Consider the following 19,243-nt stretch of genomic DNA (forward strand, 5'->3'; position numbering starts at 1 on the left):
GATGAATAACTAAACACACAGACTACCCACTCCCATATTTTCTAACCAGTTCAAGGACACCAAGCATGTCTCACAGCAGGCACCTGCAGGCTGTAGAATTCCTTGCTGCCACATACCAGCACCGAACCACAAAACATCATACATGGCATTTGGAAACCACCTTGAGCACATGGTGATCATCAGACCATGTCATAAGATCGTCAGACAATTGGATCTGAGCTCTAGGCTGATGCTGCTTACTCAGTGGGGATGGACTGTGGTCAGGGGGGTTACAGGAACTGAGGTTTAGAAGGGGGAACTGATAATTGGTGTGTAGGAAAGCAGAGTGACTCATATGCTAAATCTTGTGCTTTCTACAGAATAAACCATGCAGTGGAGGAAGCCTAGGTTGAGGATAACAGTGATTTGTGAATGGTTGTCATCTTTCATTCACACAGGTATGAGTAACACATGACATTACTTCTTAGGAGCACTGGAGAACCTAGAGGTGACTGGCACTGTCCCCAGCGAGGTAGATTTTTCATTCTTACAAAATAATCTACTTTGAATTTAAAGTGACAGCCTCATAGTTTTGGTGAGACCATCTTGATAACTTGCAGTTTAACATCCCAAAACCAAATGATTCAGTGAAGGAAATGGTGAGGTCGAGGCTGCCCCTCCAACTCTGCTTTGCTACCTTCCCTCCTTCCATGAAATGCAGTCATGCATGGTGTCTGGTCTTGTCCCAGAGAAGTACATCAAGATGGACAACAGGGCCCAGCTTTTTGGTACTTGTTCAGCCTTTGTCTTTCATCACTGCACACCTTCCAGGCCTGTCATGAAGACAGTTAATAGCTTCATCGTGGGTTTTCCAAGGATATGTATCACCATATCATCCCTGCATGTGCATGCCACAACATTCCACCAGGAGGGAGAAGACCCTCAGAGCTGTGGGTGCACAGGTATGACTGTGGAAGTATGAGGATGGGGGAGAAAAGTCATGGCAGCACCCAGGTTTTGTGAACTCTCCTCATAATCCTGCTGGACAGGGCCAGTGCTCTTCCTGTTACATCACTGCCTGGATCAAACTTCCTTTCCCTGCAGGTTCTTCCACCATTGGACATCTTATACCCCCCACAGACAGAGAAGCAAGACTCCTCCAGACACGTGTGCCCTGTTCCTTTAGACACTTCCACTTTGTGTGTTGATCAAGACAAGAATTTTAGGTAGGGAAGAGCACCAAGTGGCTTCATGATTGTTACTGTGACTGGCTCATTTCTGCAAGGTGTCCTGTGATGGGAGATGAAGGAGCAAAGGGTCAAGTGGCAGAGCTCCCCAACCACACAGCCCAAAGGAAGGCTGAGAACACCTCTCTGTCCCCACTCCTAACACTGTAATCCTCACAAAGGCCTCAATGGCAATAAAGCCCCTGGTGGAAGGTGACACACTTCCAAAGATCATTAATTCACAAAACCAGACAGAATAGAGGTAGTCCTGGAAAGGGAAACATTTTTTTAAAAAAAGGCACTGAACTCAAACACTCAGCTCCTCGTCTTCCAGACTTTCCGAGTGTCAAGTCACCCTTGGCTCTGGCTGTTTCAGGACTGCATGAGTCATATCCTTGCTGACTGGAAGCCTTAAATTGAGTTTGTTCAGCATTCTTTACGATGGAAGGAAGTTAGCAATGATAGAAAATGGAAAGCACAGGTCTTGTTTTCATTTTAAACCCATGTATTTCACTGTGCCTTAAGTGGTTTTGAAGCAAATGCATTTACCATGGTAGTGGCATGCTTACTTTTGCTAACCTGAATAACCTGTATAACAGCAAGAAATACACTTTGTTTTACAACTGCAGTTCTCACAGGTTGTAGTCACAGGCTAACCTATTATTGGTACTTGATTTCAAAAACTGGCTTCTAAGTTCTTGGGTATAAATAGAAATACAATGTAAAACCACCTTTGAAATAATTGTATAAAATTGTTTTTATAGTGTGATACATACAACAGGACCTAACATGCAGACCACTTCATCCAGGATACAAACTGTATTGTCTATGTGGAAATTACAGGATTGGTATGATAAATGCTTTATTAAAAAGCTTAATTTCAGCTACTTAGTCATCAGAGCTCCACTGTATCTAGAGAAAAACTCTGTCAAAATTGCAGACTTACTGAATGTGAAAATATTTCTCACTATTATGCTCTTGATAAACAAATCAACCTGGATGATTGTTGGTGTTATGTTGACTATGCTACATTTTAACTTGCCTATGAATATTTTTGGAAAATTCCATTTCCCTACCTTCCTGCCTTTGAATCCCACTTCCCCAAATATTTTTTTCTTTTAAAAATAGTTTTCAAGAGACACTTTCATTTTTGTTCCTTGGTACTTCTATATCAGTTTTCCTCATTTGTATTGCCATGCAATTTCTCTGAGTCCCTGCTCTCAGGCACATGAGCATGCATGTAGGCAAATATGTTCATACAAGGCTGGTTTTTTTACTTTCACCATAACAAAAAGCAGGAGGAAAATTTGATTGCACATAGCTACAGTCCAAGTTGAATATAAATCTTTGACTTAAATCAGTTTGGGATGGTTTAAGAATTTCATATTTATCCAGGCTGGTAGGCTGGATCACACCAAAAATTTGGTGCCTGCACATCTGTAAAATATTTCTTGAATTCTTCTACACTGGTCAGTACCTACAGGTTAGGAAAAACATATTCCCTGACTATTCTCAAAGTATTGATTGTCACAAATGAGGCCCAGCTTTCCTTCTCCACCTGACTGTGGCTCTGCCTGAGGTTTTTCTCCCAGCATATGGCTTGTTATTTTTCTGATATCTAAAGCATAGTGACTACATTTAAACAGAAAATTTCAAGGTGAGCACAGTTACTTGCAAGTAAAGGTCTGTTGTCTGATCCCTTTGCATCCAAAGCCAGTCTGTCAATAAACTAATTTTATGTACTTTATATGGTTTTCAATGAATTCACTGAGTCATCCGACTGGATAATATTTTCAAGGCTAGATGGAAAAAACATTTACTAAAATGACAAACTATTTAAAAATGAGAATTCTCTTGTTCAAAACACATAAACACAGGCAAAAAAAAAGTGCATTCTAGCTTCTGTGGTGTTCTGATTTCTCTTCGAGTTATGTTTCCAATCAGTGCAAAACTCAAACAAGACTTTCCCAGCACTTCCATGCCCAGTATTCCAAGTGGTTTTTATTAGCTATGTTTTTTTTTTCCCTCCTCAACTTCCACAAGGTACAGTGAAAATTGGATCCTCAGATAATAAGAGGAATAAACCCAGTGTTACATTGCTCAGGGCGCATCCCATCAGGAAGCCATGCCTCAAGAGTGGTGATTTCCCAGGTACAGCAGGAAGCAGTGCTAGGTTTGGATGCTGATGCTGATGCTGCCCTGGTGGCTCAGGAGGAGATGTGGGAACAAGGTTATCCTTTCCTGCTCCCTCTTCACACTCTCCTGCTGCAGTGCCAGTTGCTTGGAGTAACACAGAGCCAGTTTCCACACCTGTGCTGCAGGGAACACTGTAGGCAATCAGCACAGAAAAATTACAGGCAGCTTGTAATTAATTTTTCGTCCCCTTTGCTGCCAGGAATTATTCTGATTAACATGAAATTCCATTTTCATGATAGATTAATGATAATGATCAAAGCTAAAGTCCTGGTGCAAATCTTAAGTTCATAGTTTTCAATTTGTAAGACACATTTCAGTATTAATAACACATTAAGTTGAATTCCCAGCTCAAGATGTAACAAGCTGCATCTGTCAAGCAGAGTTTAAAATACAAGGTGATTTGAGAACGTTCAGAACATAAAACAACTTTTCTACATCCACTTTTAATGAAAAAAACTGCTGTATGAATAGAAATGGAAGTATAACGAAGATCTTTAAGCTGATCTAAGAAAATATAGGGATAAATAGAACAAGTAAAACTGACATTTTTCTTCCCAGTTATTTGTGTACCACAGGAACTCCTGTCCCTACTTACAGCCATTTCTGTTTCAAAGTAGACCAGAAAATAAGAACAAAAGAACCTCACAATAATTTTACTGACATAGTCTCAGTTGAAACTATGATGAAACTATGATTCTTACATTAATTTTTCATTTCTTGCATGCCAAAAAGTACAAAAAAATGACACTCAAGTAATCTTTACACTTGAGGAAGGAAAGTTTGATCTCATCAGTTTCCTTTTAATTTTATAACTTGCAAATTATCATTGGCAGTGCACCTTTTGGTAAAAAAAAGATTTTGCTACTTCAATTTTTAATGTGCAATTTTGCAAATTTCATACAACAGTGTGACGATGACATGAAGTATAGTTTTTACTAGTGAGGAGATCTGCTTCAAGATAACTTCCAAACACTTTAGGCACGAGGAAAATAATTTAAAAAGAATTCACCAAACTAAAATTAACATACATTTATTCCATATATTAACATTGTCCCTGCCTTATGCCTCAGTATGATCCAAATTTCCAACACAGAGACTATTTATATAATTTTCTAGTGTGTCCATATCTTCTTAAATTGGAAGAAATATGTTTAGAAAAGAAACCTGATCCACTAGAACATATAATGGGATAGATTAACTTCAATTACATTACTTGAAATAAAACATCCATTATATAACAGATGAAATATCCATTATATTAAGCTACTGGGAGGCAAGCATTAGATCAAATATAGACTTCTACATACTCTGTATCTGTAGTAAAGTGTTGTAACATATTAAACAGATTTTTATTTTAAAATATCTTTCCAGCACAGGACCAACCCTGCATGATGCCAGCTGGGAGTTATGAGGAGCCCTGTCTTTTTTGGTACTGTATCCTGAGCTTTTCCAGTTGCTCCACGCACTGTGTCTGGGCCAGCTTCAGTGTTCGGTTCTCCTCTGTCAGTTCTGCATACTCCTTAGCCAGCTGAGCAGCATCCATGCTTTCTTTCTCCACTTGTTCCAGTCTGGCAATCAGCTCCTTTCTGAGGATTATGAAAAAAAACCCCCAAATATTAAAAATGACAGCAGGCAAAAATTTGTTGTCATTTGTTAGGTCAAAGATGGGCTGTGGGTTGTTAACTTACTTTTTATTACTTGAACTTGTGTGAAACAAGGATCTAGAAAATTAATTTTTTAGAGTCCTGTTTTTCCCCTTTAAAAGACTAAACTTCCAAAATCTTGGATAGGTTTGCTGTTCAGTGACCAAACCTGAAAAATGCTGTGTTTATGTATCTGTATTTGGGACTATTCAGGAGAAGTCTTTGGGGAGACCTTAGAGCCCCTTCCAGTACCAAAAGGGGCTCCAACAGAGCTGGAGAGGGACTCTTGACATAGGTGACAAGACAAAGGAATGGCTTTAAGTTGGAGAAGAGCAGGAAATGGGATATTGGGAAGAAATTCTTCCCTGTGAAGGTGGTGAGGCCCTGGCACAGAACCTGTGGCTGCTGCATCCCTGGAAGAATTCAAGGCCACGTTGGATGGGGCTTGGAGCAACATGGGATAGTGGAAGATGTCCCTGATCATAGTAAGGGCTAGAATTGGATGAGCTTTAAGGTCCCTCCCCATCCAGACTATTCTACTGATTGTATGATTCTGTGATCTCTAACTTCAGTAAGAGTTGAGCACAGAGTTCACAGTGGAGAATCAAGCTCCTGGAAATGACTTGCTAATACTTTGCCAGAAGAATAACAATTTATTTTTTCTCTTGATACCAGATATCACTGAAAGAGAGGGAGGTGTTTTTGTTTGATTAGTTAGATTTATCAGTAAGTTCTGTGAAGTGTGCCTGGTTTCCTTTTCTGTACTGCAAACAAATCCAGTAAGTAGTAGGCACTGAATCTGAACTCTATATATTGTTTCTATAATGTGTTTAGGCTCAGACCTTAGCCCTATTGCTGAGGAAGAGCAATATAGAGCTGCAAACCTGACCCCTCCTGGTCCTCTTAAGTACAGACATAAGAGGATTTGAGCTGTGACTGCTTCTGGATGGAGTCACACAGTGCCCTGTATTCCCAGAGCTGGCCAGGAGCAGGAGTTTCCTATATAGTATCAACTGAAATTACCTCAGCACAAGTTAAGATAAAAGAGATCTTAAAACACACTGAAGGCATGAGTGACTCACAGAGTATCTAATTGCTCTCCCCTTAGTCACCCACCAGGCTAGCCTGGCCTCTGGGTTTCTTTTTCCCTTTGAGTCAAAAATTACAGGAAGTCTCTTCTAAAGGGTTCTTTTGATCATTCTATCGCAGAGATTAATTAATCTTTTAACTGTTCATAGCCCTGTGACTTTATTTCTCAGTCATGTCAAAACAATGCTTGTAGATCATCAGTGGGAAGTTGTTAATGCTTTCACAGAGGTTAGATTTCACTGCGGTCCTTAAAGGAGCCGCTTGTCAGGCTAGACCAGTGCTTTCAGACAGGAAGTTCCTACAGATTGGGAATTCTATTCCCACAGGTCAGAGTATTCATGAAAAGATAACATTACTGTGTTTGCTGATCACTTATGCTGTAGCTGAAAAGCTACCACTTAGAGCAGCAAAACTGTAAATCTGGACTTTGAAAAACACTTCTGTGTAGCCTTCTTTTAGGATCAATTTAACCTTCCTCTGTCTTTACTCCAGCTTTCAGTGATAGCAGAGTTTGCCCATGGTTTAGCTGACTGTTTACAGTCACAGTTACTGCAGTTCAAGGAGTCACAAGTTAGAAGAGACCCCTGGTACAGCTATTTCTACCAGCTGTGCTTCCCATAGGTAAAAAATAAAAGGAAAAATTAAAAAAAAAAAAAAAGAGAGAGAGAAAAATTAGCAGCTGTAATAGAATTTTAAAATCAGCCAAAGAGGCAGCATATAGGCATCTTCCTATATGATATCTTTGTTTTATACTACTGAAGAAATGCAGAGCAGCTATGCTGCAGCAGAGCCTCTTCTTTTTCCTTTCACCAGGTGACAGATGCATTCAATCAGGCCTTTGAGGGGAAACATCAAGAGGATATTTTTGCTCAGTAGAGTTCTGTTTATATTTAATACAATATAGCTGTACAAGTTTTAAACATAGCAAACCACTAACAGGTTCATTTCTCTGTGGTTGGGCCATTCTAGATCAACCAGTTTTCAAAGAAGCCAAGAAAATCTTGCTAGACAGCTCCTATTCATGGGCCAGAGGCAATGAGGGAGTGATTTTACATGAGGAATACATTCAGTGACAATGAGGTTTTACAACTCCAGACACTTGGTTTTTGTCCTGTTGTTGTTTTTTTGTTTTTTTTTTCCCAGTCTCCCAGGACTTCCTCTGGAAGACTTTTATCTCTAGAGACCAAAGGAGAGCTTTTGCAACATTTCTTTGCAATTATTCTCTGGTGCAGTGTTGGACTGAAAGGCTAAATTAAGCTCTTTCAAATTACAGACTGTTAAATCAGAAGTGTCCAAATAAATGAATTCAGAATCATTCTTCCTCATTTTTCTTACACTCATGAACTTCCTAAAAGGGAGATGCAGTGAACACAGTACTAGGTAATCAGCAGGTAAATCTTTTCTGGGGAACTTTCAGAACTTGAAAAGGAAGGGTACTGACTGTCCTGGACTTGAGCCAGGAGAGGCACAGACAACATGCAAACTCAGACAGCTCTAGTATTGAAGGCCAGTCCTGATTTGATGACATTCTGTGCAGGCATGGCTTTCGTGCCACTCTCCAGTAATATTCAAGCAGCACAGATAATTTCCCTCCCCCCTCCCCAGGATTTAGCTTTGCTATCAAACAAACTATAAACGCACTAAAATCACAATATATTCATTGTTGTAGTCCACACTCTTGGACCTCCCTCACAGAAAGCATTTTCCTTGCACTGAGGTAGTAAAATTGCCCAGTTCTGAGTCAGCACAACCTACTTAGTCCCTTCCCATCAGGATCAACACCTGTTTACAGGATAGGGTGACGTTTCAGGCTAATACTGTCAGCCTGCCACAGATCTAAAATTAGAGATCCAGGGAATTGCTAAATGTTATGAATGGTGTAGTTTACAGAGCTCACAAAAGGATGAGGACAGTAACTAACATTTACATCTGATCTAATCCAAGATTTGAACTTCTTTCAGAGGTTAAAGAACACCATACTAAGCTCTTGCACCATCTAGACTTTGTTGTGGATGCTTAATAAATAGATGTATCACTGTGTAATCTGTGTTTTCTGTTAATGGTTACCCCCAGTTTAAACATTAACAGTATTGATAAGGTATTTTCTAAACTAGTGCTGAGGTACTCAGAGCTTTGAGACAATCTGTAACATGCACTTGAAGTGTTCTTTTTTTGGGGAGGGTTTTGGGAGGCAACATTAGTGATTTGCATCATGAACCAATAAACCACAAGCAGGAGAAAAACACAGCATGGTCTCAGGGAAATTATTTCTCTTGTTCTGGCCTTAATGATTAAACATGCAGAGAACAGAGCTCCTCAACACTCATATTCACAAGGAATAAATACAAAGAAAGGTGACAGACAAAGCAGATAAATCTGTCAGGAGATAAGTGTATTTAGAGATGGACTAGACACAAGGAAAACAGTTTCCAGAATACAAAGAATCAGATTTGCCTTTCCTCCATTGTGAACAAGGTGTACAGGATCATGCATCTGTGACAATTCAGTATCTTCTCCAACAACTGGTGTGTACTAATGGCCATAAGGTCATTTTCTCTTCCTACATTTGGCATAGCTTTCCCATCAGGGGTAATTATGAGACCCTGTAAGATAACTGCTGTCTGAGGAGACTGTCCTTGCATATTCAAAGTCTACTAGCTAATTTAAAAACAACACAATTAAAGACATTAAAGTCTGGTTTAATGTAAATGAAAATGTGTCTCAGATGCTAACACACAAAAGGTCAGAGAATGACAGAATAGTTTGAGTTGGAAAGGACCTTCCAAAGGCAAGGACACTTCCTCTAGAAGAGGAGGTCTCTCTTTGTATTGGAAAAGCTGTAATTTAATTTCTAGTATTTTTCAAGTCACATATATTTTCCATACATGTGAGATGATGAATAAACAAGCCTAGAATGGGAAAATTATTAAGCTAAAACGTTGCCTTTAAGATTTACATCAATTTTTTTCTGAAGCATCTTAAGTCTGAAAACTACTTGTCTTCGTGGTGTTGGGAAAGACACTCAGGAAACAGTAGAAATCCTCTTGACTAAAAAGCATAGAAACAGTTCTGTGGTCATGAGAGCAAGCTAAAACATATGAAAGGCTCCCACAGAATTAAGCAGACATCTCCACTGCATGTCATTTGCCAAGAGGGTCATTGGGATCCTGGATTTTATCATCAATAGCGTGTCCTGCAGGACCAGGGCAGTGACTGCTCCCCTGCTGGGCACTGCTGAGGCCACACCTCGAGTCCTGAGTCCAGTTCTGGGCTCCCACTACCAGAGAGACATTGAGGGGCTGGATTGTGTCCAGAGAAGGGAATTGAGCTGGGGAAGGGTCTGGAGCACCACAGCAGCTGAAGGAGCTGAGCTGGCTCAGCCTGGAGAAAAGGAGGCTCAGGGGAGACCTTTTCACTCTCCACAACTCCTGACAGGAGGGTGCAGCCAGGTGGGGATTGGGCTGTGCTCCCAGGGAACAAGGGACAGGACAAGAGGAAATGAACTGCAGTTGTGCTAAGGGAGGTTCAGATTAGATATCAGGAAAAACTTTTTAATTGAAAGGTTTGTCAAGCACTGGAATGGGCTGCCCAGGGAAATGGTTGAGTCACCATCCCTGGAGGTGTTAAAAAACATGTGGAGGTGCCACTTGAGGACACAGTTTAATGGTGAACAGGGAGGTGGTGCTGGATTGGTGGTTGGACATAATAATCCTAAAGGTCTTTCCCAGTCTTAACAATTCTATGATTCTATATCTACTCTAATGTGTAGAAGAAGGAAAAGGAATCATATCCATGGCCAAGAAAGCAAGTGATCCTAAACAAGGTGGTGATGAAATTATATTTTCTGTAGAGTTATATTAGAATTGTCTGGGGGAGGAAAAAGAGATAACCATCCAGTGCTAAGAATATAAGATACAGCTAGCAACCATGGCAACTCTAATATTTAACTACATAATACAGGGTCATTATCTAGTAATAGCAATATAACAAGTGCTCAAAATAACCAGCCATCTCATCCCTTTCACCCAAAGTTAGATACCCAAAACCATCTGCTATGGAAATACGTGTGTGTTTCTGGAACATAAATTAAATTACATTCTGTGCCCTAAATGTGGTGTGTTCTTGCTTCCACACCCTTTTCTTTATTTCCAATCATGTCTCCCATTCCAGAGTGGTTTTTTCCCTTGTACTACATATTGCTGGCATAAATGTGGAGGGTTTGAGTGAAGACAGCAAACAAAGCTATGATTAAATTAGCAAAAAAATCTACCCAATATTCTTTCAAATTCTTGCTTCCTTTTTTCTTCTTGAGTAACTTCTTTTCCCATCCTTATTTGCTTTTTCCTTTGATTTTCCCTTATTTTGAAATTGCAACCTCTTTTTGTCTCACACATTTCCCATTCTCCTGTGAAATACTTGTCATCTTCTCTCCCACTGCCAGCCTAGTACATTCTCTTGCCATCTATATTGCACAAAAGAGAAAAACTAAGCAAGCTTTGTTCTCACCTTGATGGAAAGAAATTCCTGTCATTTTGCTTCACTGACTTTTTACTTTGTCCATACTCGATGCTCACATTACATGTCAAGCTATGCAGAAGTAAAAGCCTTTGAAAAGTTGTAAAAGATTCAGTGTTTTTCACTATTGTTAAAACAATGTTTCACAACTTTCTATCTCTTATAATATAAAAATATACCTGATATATTATTTTATGTATGAAAGGTTACACTGTACTTTGGAGGTTGGAAAAAAAATTGTTTCAAGTAGAATGAACTCTATCCCTTTTTTTTTTTTTTTTTTTTTTTTTTTGATATTTATGTCAGGTTAACAATATTTCTTCCTCCTAGTCAACAAATAAAAAATATTTGCTCAATCCATTTCCTGCTTTTTTCCTGTCAGTCATAGCTTTCAGCATTCTGTATGTACTATCAGCAGGCATCACAGGTACAGAAACTGGCAGGTGAGACTTGTCATTGGAATGACACAGGTGGAAAGAAGTTGGGAGCACGGGTACCATCCAACAGCACTTGTATTGCCTTTGGTAAAAATGTACACTGAAAAATCACTATAAAAGCTGTTTGGTCACATTAAAAGGGATTCAACTTGATCATTATCCATTTTATCAAAATAATATTTAAGACAAATAGACAATAGATAGCAGGTGTAGTAGACAACTGGGAATCTTTTTTTCCATACATGCAAATTCAAATGTAGAAAAAGATACCCACAGCAGGGGCAAATTTTTTGAAAACTGCAAACTCCATGTTTTCAATTTGATTGTAATTGGTTTTGAGGCTAAAAGCTTGTGCATCTCATCAGACTTTTTAGACAAGTCAAAGCATTCTTCCCTTTTAAAAATGGAATACTCAATAATTCCAGTGATGGGGCATCCAGGGCTGTCTGGGCAACCATTTCCAGTGCCCCAACATCCTCACAGGGAAGAATTTCTTCTCAATAATATCCAATCCAAACCTATTCTCTATCAGTTTAAAACTATTCTGCCTTGTCCTATCTCTACATGCCCTTGTACATAGTCTCTCTTTATCTTTCTTGCAGGCTCCTTTCAGGAGGAAATTATAATAATTATATATATATATATATATATATATGCATATATATAGATACCTGTATGTACACACTCAATGCAAAACATGCATGTCACCCCAGCCATTATAATCCACTCCTTATTCAAAATATGATAGTCCCTTTACTACTTTTAACTCTTTTACTGTAAGTGCTGAGAATGTTTTTAGACGTCAATCAGTGAACATGCCTTTTACTTCTTGCTCACTCCTTTGCCTCCACTCTTATACTCTCTTTCTATCTAGTTTTAGATAAAAATTAAGGCTATCATGTTCAGTTTTGTTTGCTTATATGTGTGTTAAATTACATGAGTCCTAATGACTTTCTAATCCACCTTTCAATTTCAACCAAACTTCATGTGGTAAAGAGGTCCCAGTTAGTTTCTGGAGGGTTTAATAAAAACAGATCGCTACAGAAAGGAAAGATATGCAATGGGGGAAGGCAGTCTCATGAGACCTGCTTCAAAAGACTACAAAATTGATAATCTACCTGGGAGGAAAGAGTAATAAACAGTCCACATCTGGAGAAAAAATGTCTTCAGTTGGCATTTGCAGTATTTTAAACCTCACAATCAAGCAACCACAGTGCACCAGTTTGTAGGAAATTAAACATCTTTGATCCCAGTGCTGTAGGATCACTTTTTCAAATTAAGACACATGGGAAGTGTGAAAGGTGCTGCCCTGATGTTTGTCATGTTTAGGCATTTCACAGCTATACAGCATGTGAACAAAGGGTTGCAAATATATAATTAGAAAGTGCATATGTATCTCAATAATATAATTCAATTTGTTGCCTTAAACAGCCATTCATAACATATGTTTACTGGGGCATGGAATCCCCAGAACAGGTTCAGCAAAGATAGCAGTGGTGGAAGCTTCCTGGCATTGTTCCACTGTTGACATCCACAGGTGGAATGAAGGAAAATGCCAGCCTAAAGCCCTTTAATTCATCCAGGATAAGCACCACTGAGAGGCTGACCTCTGGACTCAGAGGTTGATTAGGATAGTTGTGAGTTCAGGTAAACAATTTTGTGCACGTACCTGCTGTTCTCAAGAAGCAAACAATTTCTAATTTAGCTAATACCATAGACTTACAGATAAAAAAAGTTGCATTCAAACAGCAACTTCTTTTTATTCCAGAAAGTGCAAATATACACACGAATGTCTCATTTTCATGGGTTCCAAGCATTCTCCATAAATAGGCATAACTGATTCATGATTGTGCCAATAATAATAATAATAATAATAATAATGGATTTATATGAGTAGACTCTAAAACCCAAATGATTGAAGGCTACCTATGGTGTTTATACAACTAAAGTCAAGCACTTCAACAATAATTTCATATTTTATACTGTGCTTGGATTTTCAGAGTAGACAAAGACACGTGGTTTCCACTAACTTGATTGCTAAATACATATATAAGCAGCTTATATCAGACAACCAAATTTGAAAAATCATTGCAAATTTTAGAAAATTACTGATCTTCCAATCTTTTTAAAACTACCAATTGCTTTTGATTGGCCAAGTTCAATTAATGGTGAATCAAATGCAAATGCTGCAAATATGAACCAAATGCAAAATGCATTTTCCCATGACATTGGACATCTTTTTTAGCTTTTGTTCCAGTCTGTCAGCACCTGAGTGCCACACAGATCCTTCAGTGAAAGGGGATTTGGAGTGGGAAACTTCCACTAGCTTTGACACTTTAGGCAAAAAGGAACTATATTGTGCCTATATCCATGAATCTGGATAAAAACAACTCACTTTCTTACCCTGCATAATGTGGATTTCACAGAGTCCTTTGGCTGTCTTATAAGACTGTAGGATTTCAACAGTTTCCCTTCCATCATCCTGCTTCTGCAGCTGATGATTCCCATGGATGCAAACTTGGCTGAACTGCAAGGTCAGCTGGGCAGAGATTTCACTACTCACCTTCTTTCCTCTCTCTGAATTTCTTTTTCAGGGTCCTTGTGGTAAGGGACCAATAGCCACAGAGTGCACTTTGCCATTTAACAGTTAAGCAAAAACGATAGGGCTATGAGCACAGGCCATAGACCAGGAAAAAAGTCTCCAGCTTATTCACTTTGTGCATGAACATCTAAAATGCCAATGAACCAGTGTACACAAAAAAAAGCATCTCATAGAAACATGTAAAAAGCATGTCATAGAAACACGTTTACTAATATTGTCAAGTATTCTAAGCCTAAATGAGAATCCATTTTGTTCTTCATTAAAGTGTGCAACCTTTATTGAAAAAACTAAAATTGAAAAGGAACCTGCACAAACCAAACTGATTGTTATGTGACCTGAAGAGTGTCAGTGAAGGTTTTAAGGGACATCCACAAAGCTGAGGGCCCAAAACTGTGACAGCCCTTAGTGGCCTCAGTTGATCCTATAGAGCAATGGCCAACTTCTGCTCTATTGTGACCATCAGGCAGAGGCATGAAATCATAGGATCATAGAATGGCTTGGGTTAGAAGGGACCCCAAAGATAATCCAGTTCCAACCCTCTGCCATGGGCAGGGACACCTTCCACTAGACCAGGTTGGTACAAGCCCCATCCAACCTGGCCTTGAACACTTCCAGGGATGGGGCAGTCACACCTTCTCTGGGCAACCTGTGCCAGGGCTTCATCACCCTCACAGGGAAGAATTTCTTCCCAACATCCCATCTGTCAGTTTGAAGCCATTCCCCTTGTCCTGTCACTCCAGGCTCTTATAAATAGTCTCTCTCCATCTTTCTTGTAGGCTTCCTCCAGATATTGGAAGGCCACAGTTATGTTTATAAATAAGTATACACATATATAAGTGCATATGTATATAAGGTCCGAAAATACAATGTTAAAACTTCATGTTTCAAACAGGGTTTTACAAAGAGAATATACAACAGTAAATCCTTTGGGAAGGTTACTCACTTTCTTTCTTCCAGCAGGGCAATTTCTTTCTTGACCTCATGGTACTCTTCTGCTATTTTGCAGTGCTGTTTATACACCTGCATAGATTCCTTAGAGTCATGACAAGGAGGCAGAGGCTTTAAGAAAAAAAAAGAAAAAAAATACCCACTGTTTTTTAAACAAAGTATTAGTTAAAAATCCACATATTTTGAAAGACACAGTATTTATCTGAATACCTTTGAGAATACCTAAAGATTTTTTTCCCCTTAACTGCAGTATATGGCCAACTATTCCTAGTGATGCCATCTCATGGAAAGAAAAAACCAAAACAGTTCCCTGCATAAGAATATGTGTGAAGCTTCAAACATATGTGTAAAACTTCAAACATTGTGAGAATTTTCAGAACTCTCCTTGTCAGCTTTGCAAAATATCCCTGAAGATTTTTCAAAGAAGGATTTTTCCCTTACCTCCCTCTTTTTCAGCTAGAGTGATATGTAAATGCTAAAGCTGATGCATTGGTCAGACCCATCACATACATCTTTACGCTGCCAGGAACTGACATCATTGCAGCAAGATCAACTTTTTTTCAATGCACACTGAACGTAATAAACATGGCAAATAAAACCAAATTGTTCTAGGACTCTTTAAGTGAATTTCATCATAATTCTTGAAAATATATTTTGATTAAAAGTAGGTGCTTTTTGCTCCTTAAAAAAGAATGCATCTTAATTCAGGCTTCAGGCTTGAATGTCACATCTTGGTTATAACACTTTTAGGAAGTATTTTTAAGTTATTAGCCATGAATCTATTGACTGTAAATGTACTCCAAATAGCATGCTTGAGCCACCTGTTTGAAGTAAAAGGAAACACTTAAAATAGCTCCTTTACTGCTCAGTTAAATAACATCCAAGAGCGTTTCACAATATTAGCAGATTATTTTGCATTTCTTGCTGTCCTACCTTGACTCTTCCGTGTAGCATAATATTCTCTTTTAAAATTTTGTTAAACATATTCAGAGACAAAGACTAAAAACATTTTTGTTCAGGAGACAAGGTAAGGTGGCTTCAGACATAACCCAAAGCACAGATGTAAGTAATGTATGGAGCTTGCAAGTACTTGTAGTGGGCATGTGATTCCTCACTGAAATTTTAACACAGACACTCATATTCCATGTTCTAACTGTAAAACTGCTGCAGCAGAATTGTTTCACAGCACATTGTTTCATTGCCCCGATCCTGAAGATTTTGGGAACCCAGGGAAAGGGCAGCCCAATACTTGATGAATCTAATCCCTAGAAAAGGACTTTTAATTGCATTTCAATGTGGATGAGCAAGAGCACCATTCATATAGCCACCCAAATAATAAGCATAAATTTGGCAAGACTGAATATAGAAGTCTCAGTGCTCTAATCCAAGAATGTGTGGATGAGCCAAAGCAGCATCTCTGCTGTCTACCAAATATCAGCCACCAACAAGTGCGTCACAATAAAACAATTTTGAGCAGTACCAAGGGGAAAGTCCCCAAACAGTGGTACTGCAAAAGAAAAACACAACAAAACAAAGAAAAAAAATACCTTGGATTTGCTTCCAATTTAGTTTCTGCTAATCTAGCTGGTTTAAACCAGTTTAAAAATTAAAAGTGTTCAGTTTCTATATTCCACCTTCCCACTCAAAAGATATATATAGAGAGCTAAAAATTATCTAGTCATGCTGAAACTTAGTATCTAAGTCTCACTTAGAACCAGTTGCTGACTTTTAAACCCCATCCTATTATTGTTTCCTCTTCAGTGAAATTTTTTCATACATTGATATTTTAACACTTAAATTAAACTTAAAATATACAGTCAGTTTACTAATTTCTGATCATAAAATTCTTTTCAATTTGTCTGGTGGTAGTAAGCACTATATCAAGAATCTTTTAAATTAATAGTATATATTTCTTTAAAACATAAATGTGATTAAGTTTTCAAATTACTAGATAGAATATTATTGCATCATACCATAGAGTGGTTTGGGTTGGATAGGACCTTCAAGAGCATCTGGTTCTAGCCCCTTTTGCCATGGGCAGGGACACCTTCCACTAGACCAGATTGCTTCAAGCTCCATCCAACCTTGAACACTTCCAGGGATGGGGCAGCCAGAATTGGAGAATTTCGATTGCTCCTCTGTAATTTGGAAATTATCTACAGCATCCATGATTAATTTCTGGTCAGTAGGATATGAAACAGGCTTATTTAGCAAACACCTTCTACTGCAATAACATGGAAAAGGAGAGTTACAAATCACCTTTACACCTGAAAGGTTTTAAACTGGGGCCAGGCAGTGGGAAGTACTGCAGATACTGCAGTACAGAATGTCCAATGGCATTCCATAAGCCTGTAAAACATTTTTATGTTAAGAGATTGCTAGTTTATCAAGGTGACTAATTTCAGGAGGCCTTTATAAAGTTCAATTTGCAGTATGTTTGTTTTTTTTTCACTCAGAAGCAAACAGCCATACTTTATCTTCCTCTTATGACAGTCTGAGCTTGCTACTTCATGAAGTAGCACGTCTTGCCCCTCCATAAATTAATATAAATAAAAACATACCTGCTAGACAAGCAAAAAAACATCCCTGGCAAAGTAAGCTACATTTAATGGCAACAGTTGCTACTTTTACTCCTGTTTATTTCAGGCTTTAGTGTCATCCACCCTCATTTTCCTGTGCTGGCAAAATATGCACATGCAGCATCTCTGATTTTGTTCACAAAGCTAGTACAAAAGTTATACTGGTGCTCTATCCTATTATGCTTGATTTTCAACAATGTCTGATTTTTCCTTGTATTTTGTTGAGTAACTCACTGTAACGTTGACAAATGTTCTGCAGAATTCAGCAAGTAGACACTAAGAGATCCTTTTATAGACCATTCTGTAACTGCATATATATGTAGATCTTTACAAGACACATGTACTGTTTATTTAGACTTTTGATCAGAATCCAGATATGAAAGATGTTGGAAGATGACATGCCAAAGCAGTTCATGAAGAAACAGAAAATCACGGAACGGTTTGGGTTGGAAGGGATCTGTTTTCCTTGTAGGAGAGGTGCTCCATTCCTTTAATCATCTGGATGGCCTCCTCTCTGCCTGCTTTTTAAGGCAGGTTGAAGGAGGTCTTCTAAATAAAATCTTTGCTGGGGTGATACAGAATGAAAGTTTTCAGGTTTGGATTTTTTTTTTTTTTCTTCACTCACATGACAAGTCCCTTTGCCTTGCCAGATGAAAATCAGCATTCCATATCTACAAAAGCTGTATAGTTGACAATGCCACCCAACCATTTAAAAACTTTAAACCAGCTGATTTTTAAATTCACCATCATTTATTTGCATTCACATGTTGGTTTAACTGTGAAAAAAATTAAAACTTTCTCCTGAAAAAGTTGAAGTTTCAAGAAAAAATTGTATCAGGCATTTTTTTCCAGCTCATGTGAACTTGCCTAGAAGTCTTCAGCACGGATCTAATTAAAGACTGATGTGCTGCTTTTTGTAAATTTGCTAACTTTCAGCTGAACTCTTCTGGAAAAGTGGAAAATCCAATGCCAATACTTGGAACGTGGCCTGTGTTCATTATATGGCCTTGCACACATTTCTGTGATGGAAAAAACCACATTGTACCAAGCAAAACCAGCACACTGCAGCTACTTTTTGTTGTGCAACTGGAACTCTTCCACCAGTTTCAGATACCCATCTTAGGATACCTCTAGTCTAGTCTAGTTTTGCTATGAAAGTAAACAGTTCTCTTTCCTCCAAACAATTCAGGTCAACTGGATGAAAGCAACTGTGAGTTTTGCTCTCTCTCCTGGAAAATTTTCCATTCTTTTCTAACTTTAGCATGATGCTCTGACTTGGTGAACATGCATACATACATAAAATGGTCTTACATAATCTGAGACCAAAGTTATCACGGCAGCATTATGGGAGACTTACCAAGTTCATAGGCAATCATATCTAATTATAGAGCAACATAGTGCACTAGGAATTCTCATAGAAATCAATGCATAGTAAAAAAAATTACAGAATTCTCTTTAAAAACACAGTATGCTTTTAAAATTTCTAAAATAAATTTATGTGTCTAACAAGAATCCTGGCATTCAGTAGAAGCAATTAAAGTTGCAGAATAAACAAGGTTTCTGCTAAATGCTTATGTCACACAAAACACACTGCCCCTTTCATAACATTTTCATTACTTCTTTTATATGAGCATTTTCTACAAAGGAAGAAAAAAGACTTAAAAAAGAAAAATACTTTAAAAACTATTATAAATATATTACAAATGGTTGGAGCTTTTTCTCTGTTGCAGCAATTTTATAGTCATCTAACTACACAGATTTGCAAAACAAAATATTACATAAAGGTCTCTCAAGCTCACAATTTCATGAGAAGGCATCACAGAACCATTGAATTGTTTTGTTGGAAAGGATTTTAAAGACAACTACGCTCCAACCCCCTGCCAGGGACACCTTTCACTAGACCAGGTTGCTCAGAGTCCCACCCTGTGCATCCATACGTGACTTGTGCTCTTCCCTGTTCAGGATCAAGCTCTCAGCTGGAGTAATGATTTTGATGGAGAGCAGAGAGTCACAGGAAGTGTTGGAATGG

General features: G+C 38.5%; 1 protein-coding gene across 3 annotated transcripts in view; it reads right to left on the reverse strand.

Moving 5' to 3' along the window:
* Positions 1-3,186: 3,186 nt before the first annotated feature.
* Positions 3,187-19,243, reverse strand: part of MAP3K7CL (MAP3K7 C-terminal like) — a 30,917-nt gene continuing 14,860 nt past the window's right edge. For all 3 annotated transcript variants that reach the window (XM_056500459.1, XM_056500468.1, XM_056500451.1), the window contains 2 exons: positions 14,631-14,746; positions 3,187-4,987 (listed from right to left, as the gene is read on the reverse strand). In XM_056500459.1, coding sequence (XP_056356434.1) covers positions 4,807-4,987; positions 14,631-14,746 — 297 coding nt within the window. In that variant the 3' untranslated portion in view covers positions 3,187-4,806. The remainder of the gene's footprint in view (positions 4,988-14,630; positions 14,747-19,243) is intronic.

Source organism: Oenanthe melanoleuca, chromosome 1, assembly GCF_029582105.1.
Source record: "Oenanthe melanoleuca isolate GR-GAL-2019-014 chromosome 1, OMel1.0, whole genome shotgun sequence".
In the NCBI taxonomy this organism is placed as follows: Eukaryota; Metazoa; Chordata; class Aves; order Passeriformes; family Muscicapidae; genus Oenanthe; species Oenanthe melanoleuca.